The sequence below is a fragment of the Ailuropoda melanoleuca genome, chromosome 2, assembly GCF_002007445.2.
Source record: "Ailuropoda melanoleuca isolate Jingjing chromosome 2, ASM200744v2, whole genome shotgun sequence".
Classification (NCBI taxonomy): Eukaryota; Metazoa; Chordata; class Mammalia; order Carnivora; family Ursidae; genus Ailuropoda; species Ailuropoda melanoleuca.
The window spans coordinates 83,885,308-83,906,317 of NC_048219.1; the positions used below are offsets into that span (position 1 = coordinate 83,885,308).

General features: G+C 37.0%; 1 protein-coding gene across 4 annotated transcripts in view; it reads right to left on the reverse strand.

The window, feature by feature from the left end:
- The window catches only part of GDAP2 (ganglioside induced differentiation associated protein 2), a 73,619-nt gene that overhangs the window by 51,936 nt on the left and 673 nt on the right, over positions 1-21,010 (reverse strand). For 3 of the 4 annotated variants that reach the window (XM_034654179.1, XM_034654178.1, XM_034654181.1), the window contains 4 exons: positions 12,926-13,168; positions 11,537-11,676; positions 753-906; positions 262-350 (listed from right to left, as the gene is read on the reverse strand). In XM_034654179.1, coding sequence (XP_034510070.1) covers positions 262-350; positions 753-906; positions 11,537-11,676; positions 12,926-13,101 — 559 coding nt within the window. In that variant the 5' untranslated portion in view covers positions 13,102-13,168. The remainder of the gene's footprint in view (positions 1-261; positions 351-752; positions 907-11,536; positions 11,677-12,925; positions 13,169-21,010) is intronic. The other variant, XM_034654182.1, reaches the window with a different exon arrangement.

Consider the following 21,010-nt stretch of genomic DNA (forward strand, 5'->3'; position numbering starts at 1 on the left):
GTTGGCCATACTTCTGGGCTCGGTATCAATTTCCAATTTAATAGGCAAGTCTGTAAGACTTTTTGGAGAAAAGCGGAGAAAACATCAACCTGAGAAATTAAACTGAGCTCAGCAACTTATCAATACAAAGTTCCCTCCAGGATGTCATGATCTGTTCATCAAGAGATCATCGGCTATAACTACTCAATTTATGTACAGCATCCCAATCCTACTTACAAAGTGCTCAGTCAACGTATGCACAGAATCTCCAATGTTACTTACGAAGGGCTATGTGTGTTGCATCCTCTAAAGGATAACCTCGTTTTGCAGAATTGATGACACAGAATCCCACAGAAGACATTGATTGCTCTCTGCAATCAAACAGAAAACACAAACCACCAACATTCATAATACATACATATGTAATTAATTTAAAAATGCAATGCAGCTCAACTTCTTTCCCTACCCCCTCAACAAATCTAGTATAACAGTTAATCCAGTTAACTTTTTAATAATTATGTCAATATTATACCATTTGGGGGAAATTTACTCCAAGTAAAGACTGAATAAAATGGGAACAGGTTAAATTCTTTAGTCACCTAAATCCACTCCTTTTATCCTGCTAAGTGTGTGAAGATAGTTAATTTTATCTTCAGAGTCCTCTTATATGATTTAAATCCCTCAAAATTGATTTCCACAGCTAGGTTTCATTCTGAAACTGGGGCCTTTAACAATGTATGGTATGCTGCTTCCAGGAAGCGAATAAGCCGTACTTGGCCAGCTGAAGCACGTTTCTGTAGCAGCTGTACAGGGAACTCTCAGCAGCTGTGCGATAGCGGCTCTTGTATTTAGGTCCCACTGTGTGAATGATGAACCGGGCAGCTAGATTAAATCCTTTTGTCAATTTTGCTTCACCTGTCCGGCAACCTGGGAACAATGGAGCATACATAAGTCATGGAGGTGTTAGAAAAAAAAAAAAAAGTCAACAAACAAGGCATAAAACAGAAAAGTAGTAAGAATTTTGAGAAATTTCAATTAAAAATATGGGTTGAACACAAACATTTATCTCTGTTCCCAAAATGACAGTGAAGCAATACAATAGGTATAAAAAACAGAGACAAAGAGAATGGGAAAGGACATGAAGCAGATAGGCATCATCAAAATTTTGGAAGGCAGAAAGTCAGTGGCCTAGAAATAACTGATTTAGCAAGCAAAGAAACCTAACTGCTCGTAGAAATGGGGTCACCAAAACGAAGCAAGCTGGTTGTACTGAAAGGCAGTGTTAGATTCAAGATAGAATGCTTTGATTCAAATCTTAAGTCTACCACCTTCCTGCTGTGCTACCTGGGCGGGTGCTTGGCCTCTTCATGCCTCAATTCCTATTTAATGGGAATACTACTAGTACTTAGTTCATGCAAATGAGTTAATGAGTTAATACATGCAAAGTACATACATGCATTATCTATTATTCTTATTGTTACTATAATAGAACAGTAAAGGCTCAAAAATTGGAGGCCTACGTAGTTCTAAAAGCTATAATACAAAGTGGGACTAAAAAGAGGAGGCTGAGTTAAGTTTGCACAGAAACGGTCAAATCTGCAACAACCCTTTCCCCAGCCACCATAGCAAGGTGATGATTTCTTTATCACCATAGCAGCAGGAAGGTTTATTTTCTGGAGATGGTGAACTAGAGTTTCTGGCCTCCAGAAACCCCAGGCATGGCTGAAAAGAGGGTAAAGATTTAGTTAAAGTGTTACACTCAACAGTGATAGCTCTAGCCCTCTGCTGCTAATTGGCTTCTGAAACACAGACGCCCACACTTACACCCCTGAAAGATTCCTTTGCAGGAAACTAAGAGGTCTGTACCAAAGGACTCACAGACTGTGACAACTAAGGCAGGTTCCCCAACAAAACAACAGGGCTCCTCCTCATCCTCTGCTTCCAGATCACCAAGCAGGAACTTTTGCTCACGCACATAAAGCTTCCCTTCACTTTCTCAGTTCCTCCCTTGTAAATACAACTGACACACTGACACTCAAGGATCACCAGGAAGTGAGCAAAGCCTCTGACCACACGGGGTCAAAGCAATGCTCAAAAAAGAGAGAATGCAACTCCCAATACCATAATTACTACTGTCAGAGAGGTAAGAGAAGATATAGTACCTCTGAAACAAAACTAGAATGTTGTAAGAAAGAAACATTCAGAGCAGGAAAAGGTGCTTATATAATTTACAGCCAAGTGAAAAACATGATAGCAGGAACAAAAAGTTCAATAGATTGGTAAAAGCTAAAGTTGAGGAAATCTTCCAGAAAATAAAAAGCTGGAAAATAAAAGGTAAGACATGAAAACTGGGAGATTAAACAAGGAGGTACAACATCAACAGAATTTCTTCAAAGAGAGAACAGATAATACAGAGGGAAGGAAATCAGGAAAGAAATAAAACAAGAAATTTTCTGGAACTGAAAGATAAGTTTCTAGATCAAGGAGTCCACGGAATACCCAAACCACAGCAAGGACCTCACTGTGAAATTGAGAACGCCCGAAATAAGATGAGATCATAAAGTTTCCAGAAAAAAAACCCCAGTAACATACAAAAGAATCAGGAATAAGAATAGCATCTGATTTTTCAAGAGCAATAATAAAAACTGGAGCAATGCCTTCAAAAACCTGGAAAACAATTACCAACTTAGAATTTCATTTCCAACCAAACTTCCAATTAAGTATGAAGGTAGAAGATCTCAGCAATTTTGCCCCCCTTCCATTCTCAGGAATCTCCTGGTAGATTTACTCACAAAAATTAAGGAGTACATCACAGAAGAGTAAGGCATGAGAACTAGAAAACGAGGGGATCCAATCCCCTAAATAGAAAAAAGGATTTCCTAGGATGTTAACTGTAAGGCATAGAGAACAGTCTAGAGGGGAGAGAGAATGGGGATTCCAGGAGGGGACTTATCAAGAAAAAAATGGAGCTGAAAGATAAACAGAAGTTTTTACTTTATTGAGAGGTTTACAGTTGTTATTTAAAAGTCTGTGGTCGAATCGATAAGTTAATCAATTAGAAAATCAAGTAATCACATCAATAACTTAGAGGAAAATAGTTGTACAAAAAGATCACTAACCAGTTTTGTAATCAGTGGTAACATTTATTCAGTCACAATGCTAATGCTGAATGCAGATTTAATAAAAATTTGACAGGCCAATTTGGGAATATGGTGAAGAGGAATAAATGTGAGTATTTTATGTATACATAAAAGAGGGGAGTGGATGAACAAGAGTTTAATCTTTAATTTCCACAATAAGAAGTCAACAGATATAAGGAAAATTCAATATAGTAGTTATAACATACATTTGGAAATAGAAGGTAAATAAAATAAGGAACTTGAAGGTTTGAAAGTATATGCCCCTGGAAAACAGGAATCAAGCCAGGGAAGGGAAAGGCAGAGAACTATTGCTTTCCTCTATACATCTAGACATAAAATTCTTTGATTTTTAAAACCACATATACATTGGGGTGCCTGGGTGGCTCAGTCGTTAAGCGTCTGCCTTCGGCTCAGGCCGTGATCCCAGCATTCTGGGATCGAGCCCCACATCAGGCTCCTCCACTGGGAGACTGCTTCTTCCTCTCCCACTCCCCCTGCCTGTGTTCCCTCTCTTGCTGGCTGCCTTTCTCTGTCAAATAAATAAATAAAATCTTTAATAAATAAATAAATAAATAAAAAATAAAACCACATATATGTTGATCCATGAAAAGCCATAAGCACAAACTGTACTCAAAAAAGAGAAAGGCAGAAAAACCTCATTTGGCACCATTAGAGGCAGCTATTAAACCAATTCTTTATTTTGAAAAATGGTAATTGAAAGAAGTAAGCATTTACCCTGCCCTCTTAAAGAAACTGTAATTCAGAGTAACCACATGTCAGTTATTGAGGAAAGACTCAACTCTACAGGAATGTTAGCTAGTAACCATGGATATAATGATAGGTTTTAGAAAAATACAACTTCACAATCTTAATGAAATTACTGACTCAGACAAGGACGATAAATAGTTGCTAAAACCATTATGTGAAAGTGTGACAGAGAACTGGACATTCACAGAGCTTAAATAACCCCATATTGATTACTTTCCAGTCACAAAGAATAAAACAACTGTTATAAATAGAAGAATCAAGCTGTCATCACTCTACACCAGAGAGCTATCTTAGTGTCAGTAATGGTCCAGTAATGGGTCAATCAGATTTTATACATTTTCCAATATGACACATTAAGTACACAATACAACATCACCTATGGAATGCTTAAGCCAAACCTGATTCCATTAGATATAACTTCCAGGTTATAGGAGATATATGGTATAATGCAAGAAACCAAATGGCACCTCAGGGTAATGAGATAAAACCAGAAGGCGAGCCATCTTGGAAAACATCTTGGCCTACCTAGTTCACTCAACAAGTCAGGGTCATAAAAAGGGAACTGAGTTGGATGAAAAAAATTTTTTAAAGGTACAACAATTAGATGTAATGTGTGACCCTGGATTGGATATTGGTTTGGACAAACTAGCTGCAGAGGGCATTTCAGGGTCAACTGGAAATTTAAACTATGGTTTGGGTATTAGATGAAGTAATTTCTGAAGCCAAAATGTGGAATTCATTTGCTGAAGAAAGCAGACAGCAGAACAGTATGTGTACAATTATCTTATTGTAGATAAGGACTATATACATATAATTATTTTATGCTGGCAACAAAATATTTTAAGAATGTATGCAAATACCTACAGAAAGATCCAGAAGAATACGTACTGTAGTACTAGTACTGGTGATCTTTCTGTGGTGGAAATGTTAAGTTTTCATTTATTTTGTAGCTTCTGTGCATATAATTTCTACAATTTACATTTATTGTTTCTGCAAGTAGAAAACAATTATTCAAAAGAAATGATATATATAAAAAAATAAAGCAAGCAAGCAAACATGTACTTGGGCAGTCTGCAGAATCGATCCTGAAGATCTCTGAGGACAGACTACAGAAACAGAAAAGAATTGTTAAGTGTTCACGATACTCCGGTTTTGGGACTCCCACCTTTCCTTTAATAATTGTTAACCAAAACTCAGAACTCTGGAGACTAGATTTAGGCTAAGTACTGCTGCATTGCTTCCCATTCTTCATTTGTTCTTTCTAGGCCCAGATTTCTTCTAACCTAAAGCCCAAATCCTGAATCATTATGAACAGTTAAACACAGTCCTGAGAGTATTTTTAATTCCTGTAAAACAAATACAAATTTACTAAGTTTGAGCTCACTCCAGCTGTTAACTCTGTCCAGTGTGTCTTTTATCCCTGACCACATCCTCTGCTGAAGCATCTGCTGCAATGAGAACCCAAATATATCTGAGTATTAAAGATCAGTTAGGACTTTCCAACTTCACTTACTTCTCTCTAAATCCCAACATCCATAGTAAGAAACACAAAAGCTGTCTTAATACTTATAGCAAAGAGTCCTGTTCATTAAGAGAACAGAGCAATCAAAAAATGTAGTGTACGTACTTCCACCTTAACAAACCTGCGTATTTAAGTACCAAGTGATGGAATATTTAAGGAGCAAAACTATACAGTGATCCTGATGGAAGAAGAAAGTATTTTGCTCATTTTGCACACGGAAATACTTAAGCTACTTAAGTATCTAATACTTAAGTACTTAATTACATGTATTCTTGCCCAGAAACAAGTAGGCGAATTATCAGATGCTATTCTGACTCTAAAGCTGAACATCATTTATCAATCTCTTATCACACATTCTTTACTAAAACAACATCCCCACACAGATTTACATTCATAAAATTCCTAAATTCAAAGACTGTATATAAGACTGAGATACACACACACATTTTTTTTTTTTAATTTGGATATAATAGGCCAAATCTGCCCATTCCATTTTTAGGAAGCTCTATTTCTTAGAAAATTTTCTCTAAATGAACTGAAATGAAGTTTTATGTATCTTCCCACCAAGGACTCTAGGAACACAGTAAGATTCTCTCTCATTCTCTTCAGTATGAAGCTTTTTCAAGTGTTTGAGGAAAACGATCATGTTTCCCTCAAATCTTCTCTATGCCAACCCTAGCCCTTTAAACTATACCTTCAAATGATATGGTTTCCAGTGCATACCATGCTAATCATTTTCTTTTAGGTATACCCCAGTTTATCATCACTCTTAAAAAGTAGTAATAAAAATAAGATGAATACTAGCTGTATACTACAGGTCCTACCAAGACAGAATAAAGGACAGCCATTCTTGACTTTAATGCTGTATTTCTTCCCCCCACCCCCACCAGCTTTATTGAGGCATAATCAACACATAACACTGTGTAATTTTAAAGTGCCTAACACGATGATTTGATGTGTATACACTGAGAAATAATCACCACAATAAGGTTAGTTAACACATTTACCACTTCAAATAACAACCTTTTTCTTTTAACGAGAACATTTAAGATCTACTTTCTTAGCAACTCTCAAGTATATAACACAATATTGTTAATTATAATCACCATGTTGTACATTACATCCTCAGAACTTAATCATGTTATAGCTGGAAATGTTTTTCCTTTGACCAACATCTCATTTCCCTTACTCTCTGGCAACCATCGTTCTCCTATCTCTATAACTTCAGCTTTTTATAGGTTCCACGTATAAGTGAGGTCATGTAATATTTGTCTGTCTTATTTCACTTAGCATACATAATACCATCAAGTACTATGCATGTTGTCACAAATGGGAGGATTTTCTTCCTTCTTAAGGCTGAATAATATCCCATTGTGTGTATGTGTATATATATCTATCTATAGATAGGTTAGATAGATAGATAGATAAATGGATAAAGAAAGTGCGGCGTATGATCCTTTTAATGTGTTGTTGAATCTGGTTTGCTAGTATTTTGTTGAAAATTTTTGCATCTGTGTTCATCAGGGATATAGGACTGTAGTTTTCTTGCAGTGTCTTTACCTGGCTTTGGTATTAGGGTGATGCTAGTCTTGTAAAATGAGTTTAGAAGTGTTCTTTCCTCTTTAATTCTTGGGAAAAATTTGAGGGAAATTGTTTTCTTTTTAAATGCCTGATAGAATTCAGCAGTGAAGTCCTCAAGTCCTAGGCTTGTCTTTGTTGGGAGGTTTTTGATTACTGATTCAATCTCCTTACTCCTTTTGATCTGTTTAGATTTTCTGTTTCTTCACGATATTTACTCTTGGCAGGCTGTATGTTTGTAGGAATTTATCTGTTTCTTCTAGGTTATCCAACATGTTGGCATATAATTGTTCATAGAAGTCGCCCATGATCTTTTGTATTTCTGTGGTGTCAGCTGTAATAATACTGCCTCATTCATTTATAATTTTATTTGACTGCTTTTTCTTGGCTAGTCTAGCTAAAGGTCTGTCAATCTTATCTTTTTAAAAATCAATTCTTTTATCATTGATTTTTTTCCAAATTCTTTTTAGTCTCTATTTTTTTAAATTTCTGCTCTACACTTTATTATTTCCTCCCCTCTGCTAATTCTGGGCTTAGATTATTCTTTATTTTCTAATTCCTTGAGGTTTGAAGTTAGGATGTTTATTTGAGACCCTTCTTTTCTCTTAAGACGTGGGCATTTATTGATATGGATTTCTCTCTTCGAACTATTTTTGTGCATCCCATAAATTTTGGTATATTGTATTTTCATTTCTTTTGAGATACTTTCTGATTTCCCTTTTGATTTCTTCTTGACCCACTGGTTATTCAGAAATGTATTATAATTTCCATGTACTTGTGAATTTTTTAATTTTCCTATTACTGATTTCTAGTTTCACAACATTGTGAAATCAGAGAAGATACTTGATATGATTTCAATCTTCTTAAATTTGATTTGTGGCCCAATATATGATCTATCCCAGAGAATGTTCTGTGTGCACTTGAGAAAAATGTGTATTTGGTGCTGTTGGATGGAATGTTCTGTAAACGTCTATTAGGACCATTTGGTCTATAGTATAATTCAGGCCCTCTGTTTACTCGTAAATTTTGTCCGGATGATCTATCCAGTGTTGAAAGTGGTATTCTGTGGTTCCCAACTATTACTGTATTGCTGTCTGTTTCTCCATTTAGGCCAATTAATATTTGCCTTAAATATTTAGGTGCTTCAACGCTGGGTACATACCTATTTACAACTGTTACATCACTTTGGTGAACTGACCCCTTTACCACCATATAGTGACCTTCTCTATCTCTTGTGACCAATTTTGACTGAAAGTATATTTTATCTAGCCTAAGTATAGTCACTCCTGCTCTCTTTTGGTTTCCATTTACACAGATTATCTTTTACCAACCCTTCACTTTCAGCCTGTGTGTGTCATTAAAGCTAAAGTCAATCTCTTGTAGACACTATACTGTTGGATCTGTTTTTTTTTTTTTTTTAAAAGATTTTATTGATTTATTTGACAGAGATAGAGACAGTCAGTGAGAGAGGGAACACAAGCAGGGGGAGTGGGAGAGGAAGAAGCAGGCTCTCAGCAGAGGAGCCTGACGTGGGGCTCGATCCCGGAACGCCGGGATCACGCCCTGAGCCGAAGGCAGACGCTTAACCGCTGTGCCACCCAGGCGCCCCGGATCTGTTTTTTTATCCAACAACCACTCTATGTCTTTTGATCAGAGAATTAGTCCTTTTATAATTAGAGTAATTATTGCTAGGTAAGGAATTACTACGGCCCTTTTGTTAATTGCTTCCTCGTTTTTTTTTAAGTTCCTTTGTTCCTCTCTTGCTGTCTTCCTTTGTGATTTATTTTTCTTACTGGTATGCTTTAATTCCTTTATGTTTTATATATCTATTATAGGTTTTTCTTTGTGGATACCATGAGTCTTACATAAAACATCTTATAGACATAATAGTCTATTTTAAGCTGATAACAAATTACCCTCCTCTATGGCGCTGTATTTCTAGTGATATAATCTAAAAATGTCAGTGTTTTCAGTAGAAATGAGATAGTAACACCACTGAGTCTAGTTAATTAAAATCCCAGAGAATTTCTAGTCATTCATCAGCTACTTAAAGAATGCCTCCACTATTCTTGTTACAGGGCCTATGGAGACCAATAAGACATACAGCCTCTGTCCTCACGGAGGCCAAAGTTTAATGGGAACATTGTCATCAGGTCAACAATTTATGAAATCACGATTGTGATAAGAGCCCCAAAGAGAAGTACTACAGGCTGGGAACATATATCATGGGGAGACTGGCCAATTCTGAAGTGAATGGAATAGTGCTTTGAGGTATAAGCAAAGACTTAAGAATAAGAGTTAGAAAAATACATGCAAAATTGAAAAGGAGCTAAATGACAAAGCAATTAGAGAAGATCAGTTTGGTTCAAGTACTTAAGGAAGGGAAAGGGGGGATGTGAAAGGAGCCTGGAGGCAAGTGACTGAGATCTTGCAAGTCCTCAGAGATCAGTTTAAGGAGCTGGCACTTTAAGTGTATTGGGAGGCACTCCGTATTCAAAGCAGAGAAGCAATAAGAAGGAATTTACAATTTAAAAAGCAATGCTTACTGTATATGGAAAAGAGATTTAGGTAAAGAAGAATGAATGTAGGGAGACAAGCTGAAAGGGAGGCTATGGCTGTAGCCCACAGAGGGGATGATGGCAGGATAGGCTAGGTTGGAGGCAGTGGTGATAAAGAGATTCAAGATGTATTTATGGCTTGATGACAGACTTTATGTGGGGGATAAGGAGGAGGAAAGTGTTAACCCTGAAGTTTTTTACATGAAAAAATGGAGTGAATGATAATGCCGTTTTACCAATAGCAAATACTTTCTTATATAATAAGGGTTGTCAAACTGGGCTTCCCCATCCTGACTTTGGATAATCAAGGTTTTAAACTTATTGCATGACTTTTATATTCATCCCTGTCAATGTTTTCATTTTTTGGCTCATGCTTCCAGTCAGTTCAGAATATTTAAAATTCTTTGGTCTAATATCCAAAATCTCCTTATTAACTCCTCTCCGCTTTCCATCACACAAAAATATGGGAAGTCACACTTTGTAATCACTTATGAAGTTGTTACTGAAGATGCAAAAAGGGGACAGATTAAGTATCCAGCCCTCAGGTTGGCAATGACTCATCAAACAACTGAGGCCTGTAGCTAACACTAGAAATAACACTAAACACTTAGAATATGCCTAGCACTTAATGTTCATTATTTAATTTGGTTTTCATGATATTGTTTCCATCCCCAAATACTCACTGAGCTCTTGTTATGTGTCGAAAATGAGGTAGAGATTATTATCACCAAGCCCACTTTAGAGAGAAGGAAACTAAAGCACAGAGGTGAAGTAATTGGTTTTACATTACACAGTTAGTGAAGGGCAGAGTTACAACATGAACTCCTGCTCGGAGTCTCTTGAACACATGCTGTTAAATACTGAGGTTTCATTTGTATCCTTGTATTAAATTTTATTACTTCCTTTTTCTTATCCCTAAGTCCAGCTCTAAGGTGTGAGAATACACACACACACACACACACACACACACCAAAGGCCATAAGGAATTCTTCTTCTCTATCACCTTTATCAAAGAACTTCTCAGTATTATCTGTATGACATTTTTTAATTTCTACATATTCTTCATGGTATCATGTTTTTAGTTTACTTGAGGGCTTCCCCCCCCGCCTTCTGCTAACATAGAGTTCAGTTTCTTGATTAGATATGTAATTCTTCTCTAACCCCTCTTTCATGGAGTCAACATTAGTATGTACTCCTGTTCAATTCCAATATCCTTATTAAGTTAGAAGTCAGTTTTCACTGTTAAATGGTAGAGGTCAAAGAAATTAAGATTTTATACAGGTGAGATTTGTTGTTTACATTTGAAGAAATACTGTGGTATTTCATAAATACTTTTTATAAAATGGGATGACTGAATTTCACAATATTCTATTTGGGCTCAAATAACAGTAACCTGGTTTGCCAGGTTGATAATTCAAGAAAATGAAAGTAAATAAGATTCTGAACTAATAGAACTCTTCCTGTCCCCATTTCCAATGAAATATTCTCAGAAGAATGTTCTGATTAAGCAAAAAGGAGCAAGTGCAAAATTAATCGAGAATATATTTTGCTCTTACAATGCATTCTGGTTTTATCAGTAAGTCAATTACATTTCCAAAGTGCAACAACTGCTCTCCACAAGGTATACGAAAAGTTCTCTATCAGTATCAAATCATGATAAAAATTTTCAGTTTAGAGAAAGGATAGTTGTTTCATGAGGCTTATTAGTGCAAGAAAAATATACAGCCAAGAAAACGCTACCAAAGATTTAACTGGCTACAGTGACTGAAATTTTCAAATTCAAGAACATGACAAAGGAATTTACTAAGAGTAAAGTCTCAGTGTCCTGCTTCTAACAATGTGGGGTTTTCAAAAGCTGTGTTTATGAAATTTAAACAACAAAAAAACAGCTACATCTACTTAAGTATTCTCACTAAATGCAAAACATGCTTCTTCAAATATCAAAAATAAACGTTTCCTAAACAATAATATACCTAAGAAACCTCACTCACCCTTAAGTTTCTGGAGGTCCTCCTTCAAATCAGGTCCTGCAAGCATGAAGATACTCTCCGACACAGGGTTCTTATCTGTAAGATTTTCATTGCTGGTATTCACAATGGCTGTACAGTTCAGCAATGCCACATCTCCTTTCCTAAGGAAATGATGAACAAATAAAGAACAAGTGTCAGGAAGAGGAGGGAGATAAGAAAGCTAACAGCTAATTCTTTCAAAACATTCTATCCTCACTCCCCTCACAACGTTGGTTTTGGTAGCTCACAAGCTTAAGCTGTAGTAGAAAAGTAGTTCTGGACTTACGGAGACTAATCTGGCATCTTAGATCTTCAATGCAAATGCTACAACCCTGAAACCCGCAGAACCCCCATGTTACTCCTTTGCTGCTTCTGTATCTCTTTCACTATAACAGAATGCTTATACAGCTGAAAGTAGTTGGTTTCGAGGGTATACAACAGCAGCGTTACTTATGATAGCCAAAAAGTAGAAACAACCCAAATGTCTATCAACTAATGAACTGATAAACTGATGAATGTGATCGGTACAACAGAATATTATTTGGCCATGGAAAGGAATGAAATACTGATCCATACTCCAACATGGATGAAACTTCAAAATGTTATACTAAGTCAAAATTGATTCCATTTACATGAAATGTCCAGAAGATACAAATCTATACACAGAGAAAGTAGATTAGTGATTGACTGCAGCTGAGAGATGGGGGAAATGGGGAATGACTGCTAATGGGTACAGGACTTTGGGGTGATGAAAATGTTCTAAAATTGACTGTGGTGACAGTTATACAACTTTGTGAATATACAAAAAAACCACGGACTTACACAATTTAAACTGGTGAACTGCATGATATACAAATTATATCTCAATAAAGCTTTTTTTTTAAAGGTATTATTACTAACAAATGCAACAACATAGATGAACTTTCAAATAATTATGCTGAATGAAAGAAGTCAGAATAAAAAAAGAGTACATGATTCCATTTATATAAAACTCTGGAAAATGCAAACTAATCTACAGTGACAGAAAGATCAATGGTTGCTGGGGGATGTGGAATCGGGAAGGGGCAGGAGGCAGAATGGATTACAAAGGAGCACAAAGAAATACTTCTGGAGGTGATAAATATATTAACTATCTTGATTGTGATGATCAAAGTGAGAGAGCAGGTTCATGGATACATACATGTCAAAATTCACCAAACTGTACACTTTAAAAATGTACAGTTTACAGTATATTATATGTCAATTATACCTCAATAAAACTCTAAGTATAAGCAAAACAATATTTCAACAATGCTAGGGCTTACAAAAAAGAGTTTAGAAGAAATTATGAGAGTATTATTGTACCATGATATGATCTAATCAAAGAATTACCAAAGAACCACTTTCCCGTTGATATCCTTATTGTAAAGAAAAGGTGATCTAATAGTGTCTTCCTGAAACGTTTCAGGTGCAGTATCAGAAGTATTTAATTCATCTTCCCATGAGTCACCCCAGCTTGGTAGTGTATCCACATCCACAAACTGGGAAGGTGCACCCAAGGGATCCATGGAATGGGAACTTCAGCTTGTCCTTCCCCAAATTCCTCAGCAATTCAATATTCACTGCAGACTTTAGCTTAAAAGAAAAGAAAGAACTGTTTTAATAGAGAAGTACAGATACTACTTTACTTCTATTAGATCAAAAAACAAATCTCTACTGTGAAATGCTCTAAAAGGACACTGTGTGTTTAGTTGCTTAAAATACTCCATAAAAACCAATATACAACAAAGAATTGCTATAGTTTCTCTAAAACAGGAAGAAAGGGGGATTATTTCAGCACAAATTCTTTTCAAAGAATCACAGCCATTAAAATAATCACATGGCGCACCAGTTCTACTTTCCAGAAACACAGGACAATTCATTCAACATTCACTGAATGTCTGCTATTGGGGGAGGGGAGCTTGCTAGGCTGCAACAGATAAAAAGATAAATAATATGGATAATTTAAAGAGCTCAGTCATATGAAGTAAAGAGTTCAGTCAAATGATAATATGGAGATAAGATCTTACTCAATTATCACTGCGAAGCTGGGAGGTTCCTGCAATCAAGTAGTAAGAGATAATAAAAGTTTAACTTAGTAGGAGAAGCTGAAGGAGAAGAAGGCATGGATTTGAGAGGCAACAAAGGAAGAATTAACCGGACTGGACAATTATAAGATATGGTATGAGACACTGATACAGTAGGATGTTGGCTGTACGGAAATACACAAATTGGAAGAGGAGGATGTTGGAAGACATTACAAAGAGAAGTAAGGATATTAACTTTGCCAAGAAGTCAGACAGCTGTTTCAATAAAATGTAGATTAATTCATTCACAAATCTTTGTAAGCATCTATTACGTGTCAGGTACTGCTCTAGGCACTGGGGATACACTGGTGCATAAGACACAGCAAGTCCATGCACTTACTGAGCTTCTGTTTCCTGGAGAGTAGATGATAAACAATAACCAAACAAGCAAGCAGGTATCCAATGGAATGACTGGAAGCAATAAGTATTATGAGAAAAAAGGTGGTACCTGAGGAGAGAGCTAAATAAAGTGAGAGATCAGGCCATGTGAAGCCCTGCAGAGTGTTTCAGGCAGAGGAAATAGTAAGAGAACAGGCCCAAAGGGCAGGCAGGAGCTTGGTGTATTCTGGGGAGGGCGAGGAAACTGATCTGGTTAGAACTGAGTAAGCTAGGTAATGAGTGGTAGGTGATGAGGTTGGTGGGAGAGGGAAAGGCCGGATGATGCAGTGTGTAAGCCAAGATAAGAAGGTTTGGTCTTATTGCAAATATGGGGGGAAGCTGTTAGAGGATCTTGATAGAGGGAATGATTTAATATAAGTAACACTTGGTCAGATTACTCTAGCTACAGTGAAATCCAGTGGGGGTGAGAGTACAACCAGAGACCAGTAAAAAATGGCTGGAGTGATTTAGATGAGATGGTGATGAAGGTGATGAGAAATGACTGAATTTGGAAGGTATTTTGAAGGTACAGTGAACAAGACTTGCTAAATGAGTATGAAGACTGAGGGAAAAGAACAGAATCAAAGGTAACTCCTAGATTTCTTTCTTGAGCAACTGAGTAGATGTTAATTCTATTTATAGGGAAGGGGAAGGCTGGAGTAAGTTGTATGGCAGAGTGACAACCAAGGTCATTCTTCCTCATGTGTTTTTGCACATGTGAAGTTTGAGATGCCCCTCATTCAGCCACATATTGATGTCAGACATGCAATTGGCTATGTGAGGCTAGAGCTCAGAGGAGAGGTTGGGCTAGAGACATAAATATGGAAGACTCAGCCTGTGGATGGTATTTAAGGCTACGGGAACTGGACATGATTACCAAGAGACACAATGCAAATGGAGAAAAGAGATCAGTGGACTGAGGCCCTAAGGCAAAATTTACAGGCTGGAGAGAGGATGAGTCAAAAAAATGAGATAAAGAAGACTGGTAAGACAGGAAGGAACACCAGGAAAGTATGGCAGCCTAAAAGCAAAGGGAAGAAAGTATTTTGAGGAGTGCCTGAGAAGGATCAGTTAGGGTAAATGCTACTGAAATGCTGACTAACAGGACTGAGGATTGATTAGTAGGTTTGGTAAGGTAGAGGTCACTGGTAACACTGAGCAGACACATGATCACGGAGTGAAAGCTGCCATGTGAACTTCTTGTTAGAAAAGTTTTTCTGTGTGCTCCTGATGTTTGTTGTTAGAGGCAAGGAGAACAAACATGCCTTTCTACATCTAATTTCTTGGTGCTTCTTGCTAAGAAATGTGAGACACCAAGAGGAATGAACCATGGATCAGGCACAATATGTTAATTCCTGTACCAGCACTGTGGAATAGGAAATCCCATCATTTATTTAACAATTTCTGAAAGGCCTTAGAGATTACACCATGATAAAACTGTATAAAAGGAATATTCTTATTTGATACAAAATACTCCTTTGAAATTATTTTTAAATAAAGAAACTAATTTATCTAGAAGTTGATATTTAGTCCATCCAATTGGCTTTGAAACTGGAGGCAACCGTGAGATCTGTTGATCTGTTAAAAAGTATTCAAACCTGAGCTAGACAAGCTGAATAGAGGACAAATAGAAACTACACTCGTTTTCCATGGCTGAACTGCCTGAAACTCAAAGGAATGATACTTTGCAGAAATTCATACTTTAAAAAATTATTCACAGATTTTTGAGGACAATGACTCATGCTAAAAATTTTTTTTTAAAGATTTTATTTATTTGAGAGAGAGAGAGAGCATGAAAAAGAGAGCACAAGCAGTGGGGAGCGGGAGAGGGAGAAACAGACTCCTGCTAAGCAGAAAGCCCGATGTGGGACTCAATCCCAGGACCCGTGGATCATGACCTGGGCCAGAGGCTGACACTTAAGTAATTGAGACACCCAGGTGCCCCATGCTAAAACTTCTTAACTATAATATAAGAAATCCCATTAAACATTAAACTCAGTTTTCATTTTGCAAACTCGAGTGCTAACTTTCGGGACAAAATTACTTCCTTAAAATAACTTTTCTAAGTAAAACTCACTTATAGAACACTTAAGAAAAAAAAAAGTTAAGAACGGAAAAACGCCCAAATTTTAATAGAGTTCCTATCTTTTTCTAGGATAGGTGAAATCATAATGTATGTACAATTTTGAATCTGGCTTCTTTAGTATTTTGAGATGAATATTTCCACATGCAATTATACTGTGAGAGAGAGGCAGGGTGGTGCAACGTGAGAGCTTGGGTTCTGTTATCAGCAGGCCTGAGTTTAGGTCTAGGACCTAACAGCTATGTTACTCTTGACTATAAGCCAGGGTTTCCTTATTTCAAAAAAAAGGGTAATACACTCTTCGGGTTATTGTGAGGATTAAATGATATAATCTGGCACAAAGCAAGGCACAATAAAAGTTGTTACAACTTCCTCAGAGCCAAAGTGAAAGTCACCTGCACTGCTGTTGAGATAAAGATATGTCTTCATGTGTGGCAGAGACTAAAACATTTGCTGTCAAAGACTATAATGAACACCAAAAACCAAACACAAATTGCTGAATTAAGATACACTTATCTCAATGTTTGCCCTTGAAATGATTTGTTAATCCCTAACACCTAGATCAATTCAACATCTGTTTTCTCTAATTCTACTCTTATGCTACTAGAAAAAAAAAAAAAACAAAAACCAAACAATCAGTAATTATCCTGTTTGCTGCCAAGACATATGTTTTCCAATGTCAGTTGGGCCCTCCACCAACACTATTAGGAAACTGTTTTAATAATTCTTGGGTGACTCTCTATGCTATACCACATAGCATCCGTGGTTAACACCCTCCAGGGGCGCCTGGGTGGCGCAGTCGTTAAGCATCTGCCTTCGGCTCAGGGCATGATCCCGGCGTTCCAGGATCGAGCCCCACATCAGGCTCCTCTGCTGGAAGCCTGCTTCTTCCTCTCCCAACCCCTGCTTGTGTTCTCTCTCGCTGGCTGGCTGTCTCTGTCAAATAAATAAATAAAATCTTTTAAAAAAAATCCTCCAATATTTCCTTCAATGATACCTGCTTCCTGATATCTATGCCCCTGTATAGCTGCCTCCTATAATGAATAGGGCTGAGCCATGTAACCAACAGGATACTGTAGAAATGACAGTATGACTTCCAAGGATGAGTCAAAAAAGATATTGTGCTCTTTCTTGGAGTGCTTGCTCTGGGGAAATTAGCTTCCATGATGTGGGACACTCAAGCAGCCCGTGAAAGGCCCCCATGGGAAGAACCTGAGGGTTCCTGCCAACAACCAGCATCAATAGCCAGGCAAGTGAAGGAGTCACCTTGGATCTTCCAGCCTTAGTTGGGCTTCAAATGACTTCAGCCCAGTTGACATCCTGACTGCAACCTCATAAGAAACCCTCATGAGCCAGAACTGCACAACTAAGCTGCTACTGAATTCCTGACCCATAGAAATTGCAAGATAATAAATGCTTATTTGTTCCAGGAATTAAATTATTCAAACATTGTTAGGTGAGGAGACACTAATGGAAGAGACAGACCCACAAATATACATAATCACAGAAATAAATACATAGTTAAAATCTATGGGAAGTGTTCTGTGAAGAAGAACAAGGTGGAAAGCTAATTTCGATTTGGAGAAGCAGAGAATGTCTCTTCCACAAAGTGAGAGTTGAGACGAAAAGTAGAAGAGTTTTACAGGTTAGGGCACATCTGGGCGCCACACGTTAAAGCCGGCCAAACTATCTTCATTTATGCATTTTACTCCACTTCACCAGCTCTCCTGTAAGAGAATGTCATAACTCTCCCTTCACAATATCTGCTCTCTCCTTCCCCTCGGTCCTCCTATTCTCAAAAAAAATTTCCTATCCCATTTCTTCTTCAGACACCAATGAAACTCCTCATTCCACCACTTAACTTTATAAGCATAATCTGTTTTGCAGCTCTATTTCCTTTTCTCCCATTTATTCAACCTATTGCAATTTTGCTTCCGTCTCTGTTAACAATGCTAAAACTGCTCTTTGAAGGTCTAACTATGATTGACCAAATGTCAATCCAGGAACTAATCAAATTTTTGTTGCATTAACTATCGATCATTCTTTCTCTGAAATTCTATTACCTTCTTTGACAGTACACTACTGGTGGTTCTCCTATATCTCTAATCATATCTTGTCCATATAATTTGTTGGACCTTCTTCTCACATCTTAAAAGTCATTGTGACCCATAAGATATTGGGTACTTAATGAGTAATAAATACAGTTCAGAGCTCTCAAAGTTTAATGGCATTATATAGAAAGCGTCATGACATTTAATAAAGGGTAAACTCTTTTTCAGCTCCATCTCTAAGCTGCAATTGATTCTTCTCATCAAAAAGAGATTTAAATCTCCCTTCTTCTCCAACACAGCAAAGCCAAGCTATGCAGGAAAATTTGATCCCTGATGCTTAAGGTATACTGGTTCTTAACATTCTTGGGGTCACAGATCCCTTTGAGAATCACATAAGGGGTCAAGACCTTTTTACCCCCCAAAACATGAGCACATGATGAGCTCATACAAGCACAGAGTTGCAAATAAATTTCAGAAGGTTCCCAGACTCAGAATAAGAATCCCAGTGATAGAAAGAACACAGAGTGCTCAGGTGAGGAAGGGGGGAAGGCTACAGTAATCTATAGCTAAAGCAAGACTTTCCACTGAATATCAGTTGATCAGTTCTGTACTTTGAGCAGGTTCATAAGCAACACTAAACCTTAGTATTAAAGGCTCCTGAGGCAAGACATCTATGTCCAGGATCACAAAGTCTACATGAGACAAACAGAAGATTCCAGAATGGATCATATCTATTTCCTTGGCCATCCTACGCTAAGGATTACCTTCAGTATCTTCATAAATGAAGACCTAAAGACAAAGAGAACTCTCTATATATCCTTTATAATTCAAACTCATAATGAGTATAAACCATTCTCATTACCCTGCGGCTTGCCTTTTTTCTCAAATACTGTCAACGTTTAGGTTAAGTGCTCATTTTTTTAAAAAACAAATCTTGCAATCTTTTAGTTTAAGAAGTCCTCTAAACAATGCTTTATATGAGTAATTGGATTGGCTAGAGAGGTTAGATTTTTATTGTTCAAGACTAGGCAGAATCAGACAGAATACCCTGGATTGTGGTCTTGGCATAACCTGGTTTTTGTCTGGATAAAAGGAAAATGGTATCATTTAAAAGAGAAAAACAGGAACTTTAAATCTGTTTGCTTGTTCTCCAAAATGCTTACATTGATTAGAAAGGCCTGGGATAAAAGTATAAAGAGATAAATTAAGGTTTACTATTCTTTATGCCTTGTATTTCAATATTTAAAACTTCAGGGCACATTAGATATTGGTGTATAATACCTCCATCCCAACACCAAATCTATTATAATATTTAAAAATCATTCTATGCAAATGGAAATAAATTTTTAAGTTACTTAGGTGGAAAAACAAACAGAAGCAGTTAGATATGTCAACAATAAATACAGTATAACAAAAATATTTCTAAGTGGTATCAATGGCCCAGGTCAAATTTAATATGGTCATTCAAAGACATCCAAAGCACACGTTCCAATGGTGAGTTTATGTACCACCTTCACATTAAAAGATGTTTACTACATCTTAATTACAAGTATCAATACACTGAACAATTTGAAATTTAAATTAGAAATTAGGGTTATACTCTTTAAAAACTGTATGATTTGGGAATTCTATCAGATGCATTATCTTAGCACACAGTTGCTCTTACACCAACTCTTATTAAAATAAATTATTTTTTCCATTTGTGATTGTCCCTTCCCATAATATTTCATAACATTAAAAGGATTTTTTAAAATAAAATCATGACTCATTCAAATATGAAAATGTGTTCAAAATTTTATTTAATTCAAAAGAGAACCCGTCAGGTGACAGATAAAAGGAATCCCCAAAAGGAATCCCCAAATTGAACGCATTAATAGATCAGGAATATTTAAGTGAACATACAAGAAGGCAACTTCCACTGAATCTCTAAGAGGACAGAATCTGCGTGTCTATAGACAAAAATTATTTAGTACTGACACTAGTTATCTATAGTTCACAGAGTTGTAAAATAGCTTTCTTGGAATAGCTTTCTAGATAAAATCTAGATTATTCAGTTTTCTACTGAAGTACACATTTTTCCCTGTAATAATACAGTGCACATCTCCTATGGAAGATATTAACCATACACACCCACCTAAATGCTCCCTTCCCCATGAAACTTATTGAAATAATAGTCTGTTGCCACAATTTCCTCCCTTCTCATTCATCCAACCCACAGTAATCTTGTTTCAAATCCCCTACAACATCTATCTACAGTCTCATCATATCCATTTGCTACTACTGTAATTTTCTTGACTATGGAAGACTGGCTGCGCATATCTTAAGAACTCAAGAAACGTCTGAAAATAACCAGGTAATTTAGATAAAAGTCTAATTTCTAGGTTGGCTGCAGATATCTTTTTTTTTAAAAGATTTTATTTATTTATTCGACAGAGATAGAGACAGCCAGCGAGAGAGGGAACACAAGTAGGGGGAGTGGGAAAGGAAGAAGCAGGCTCATAGCGGAAGAGCCTGATGTGGGGCTCGATCCCAGAACGCCGGGATCACGCCCTGAGCCGAAGGCAGACGCTTAACCGCTGTGCCACCCAGGCGCCCCATGGCTGCAGATATCTTGTTCAATAAGTGAAGGCAGAGGCTTATTTCTTTTGTACAGCTATATCTTAGCTTTAATTTTCCACAACCTTTTTTTAACATTTCTGTACAACCCAAGAATAGAAGCGGACAGGGCTGCAAGAGGAAAAGCTAATTTCTACCTGGTGACAGACCACCTAAACCTCAATTACCAAGCAAGGAGGAGTCAGCCCTGGTCACTTCCCCCTCAAGTGGCCAGTGAGCGGAA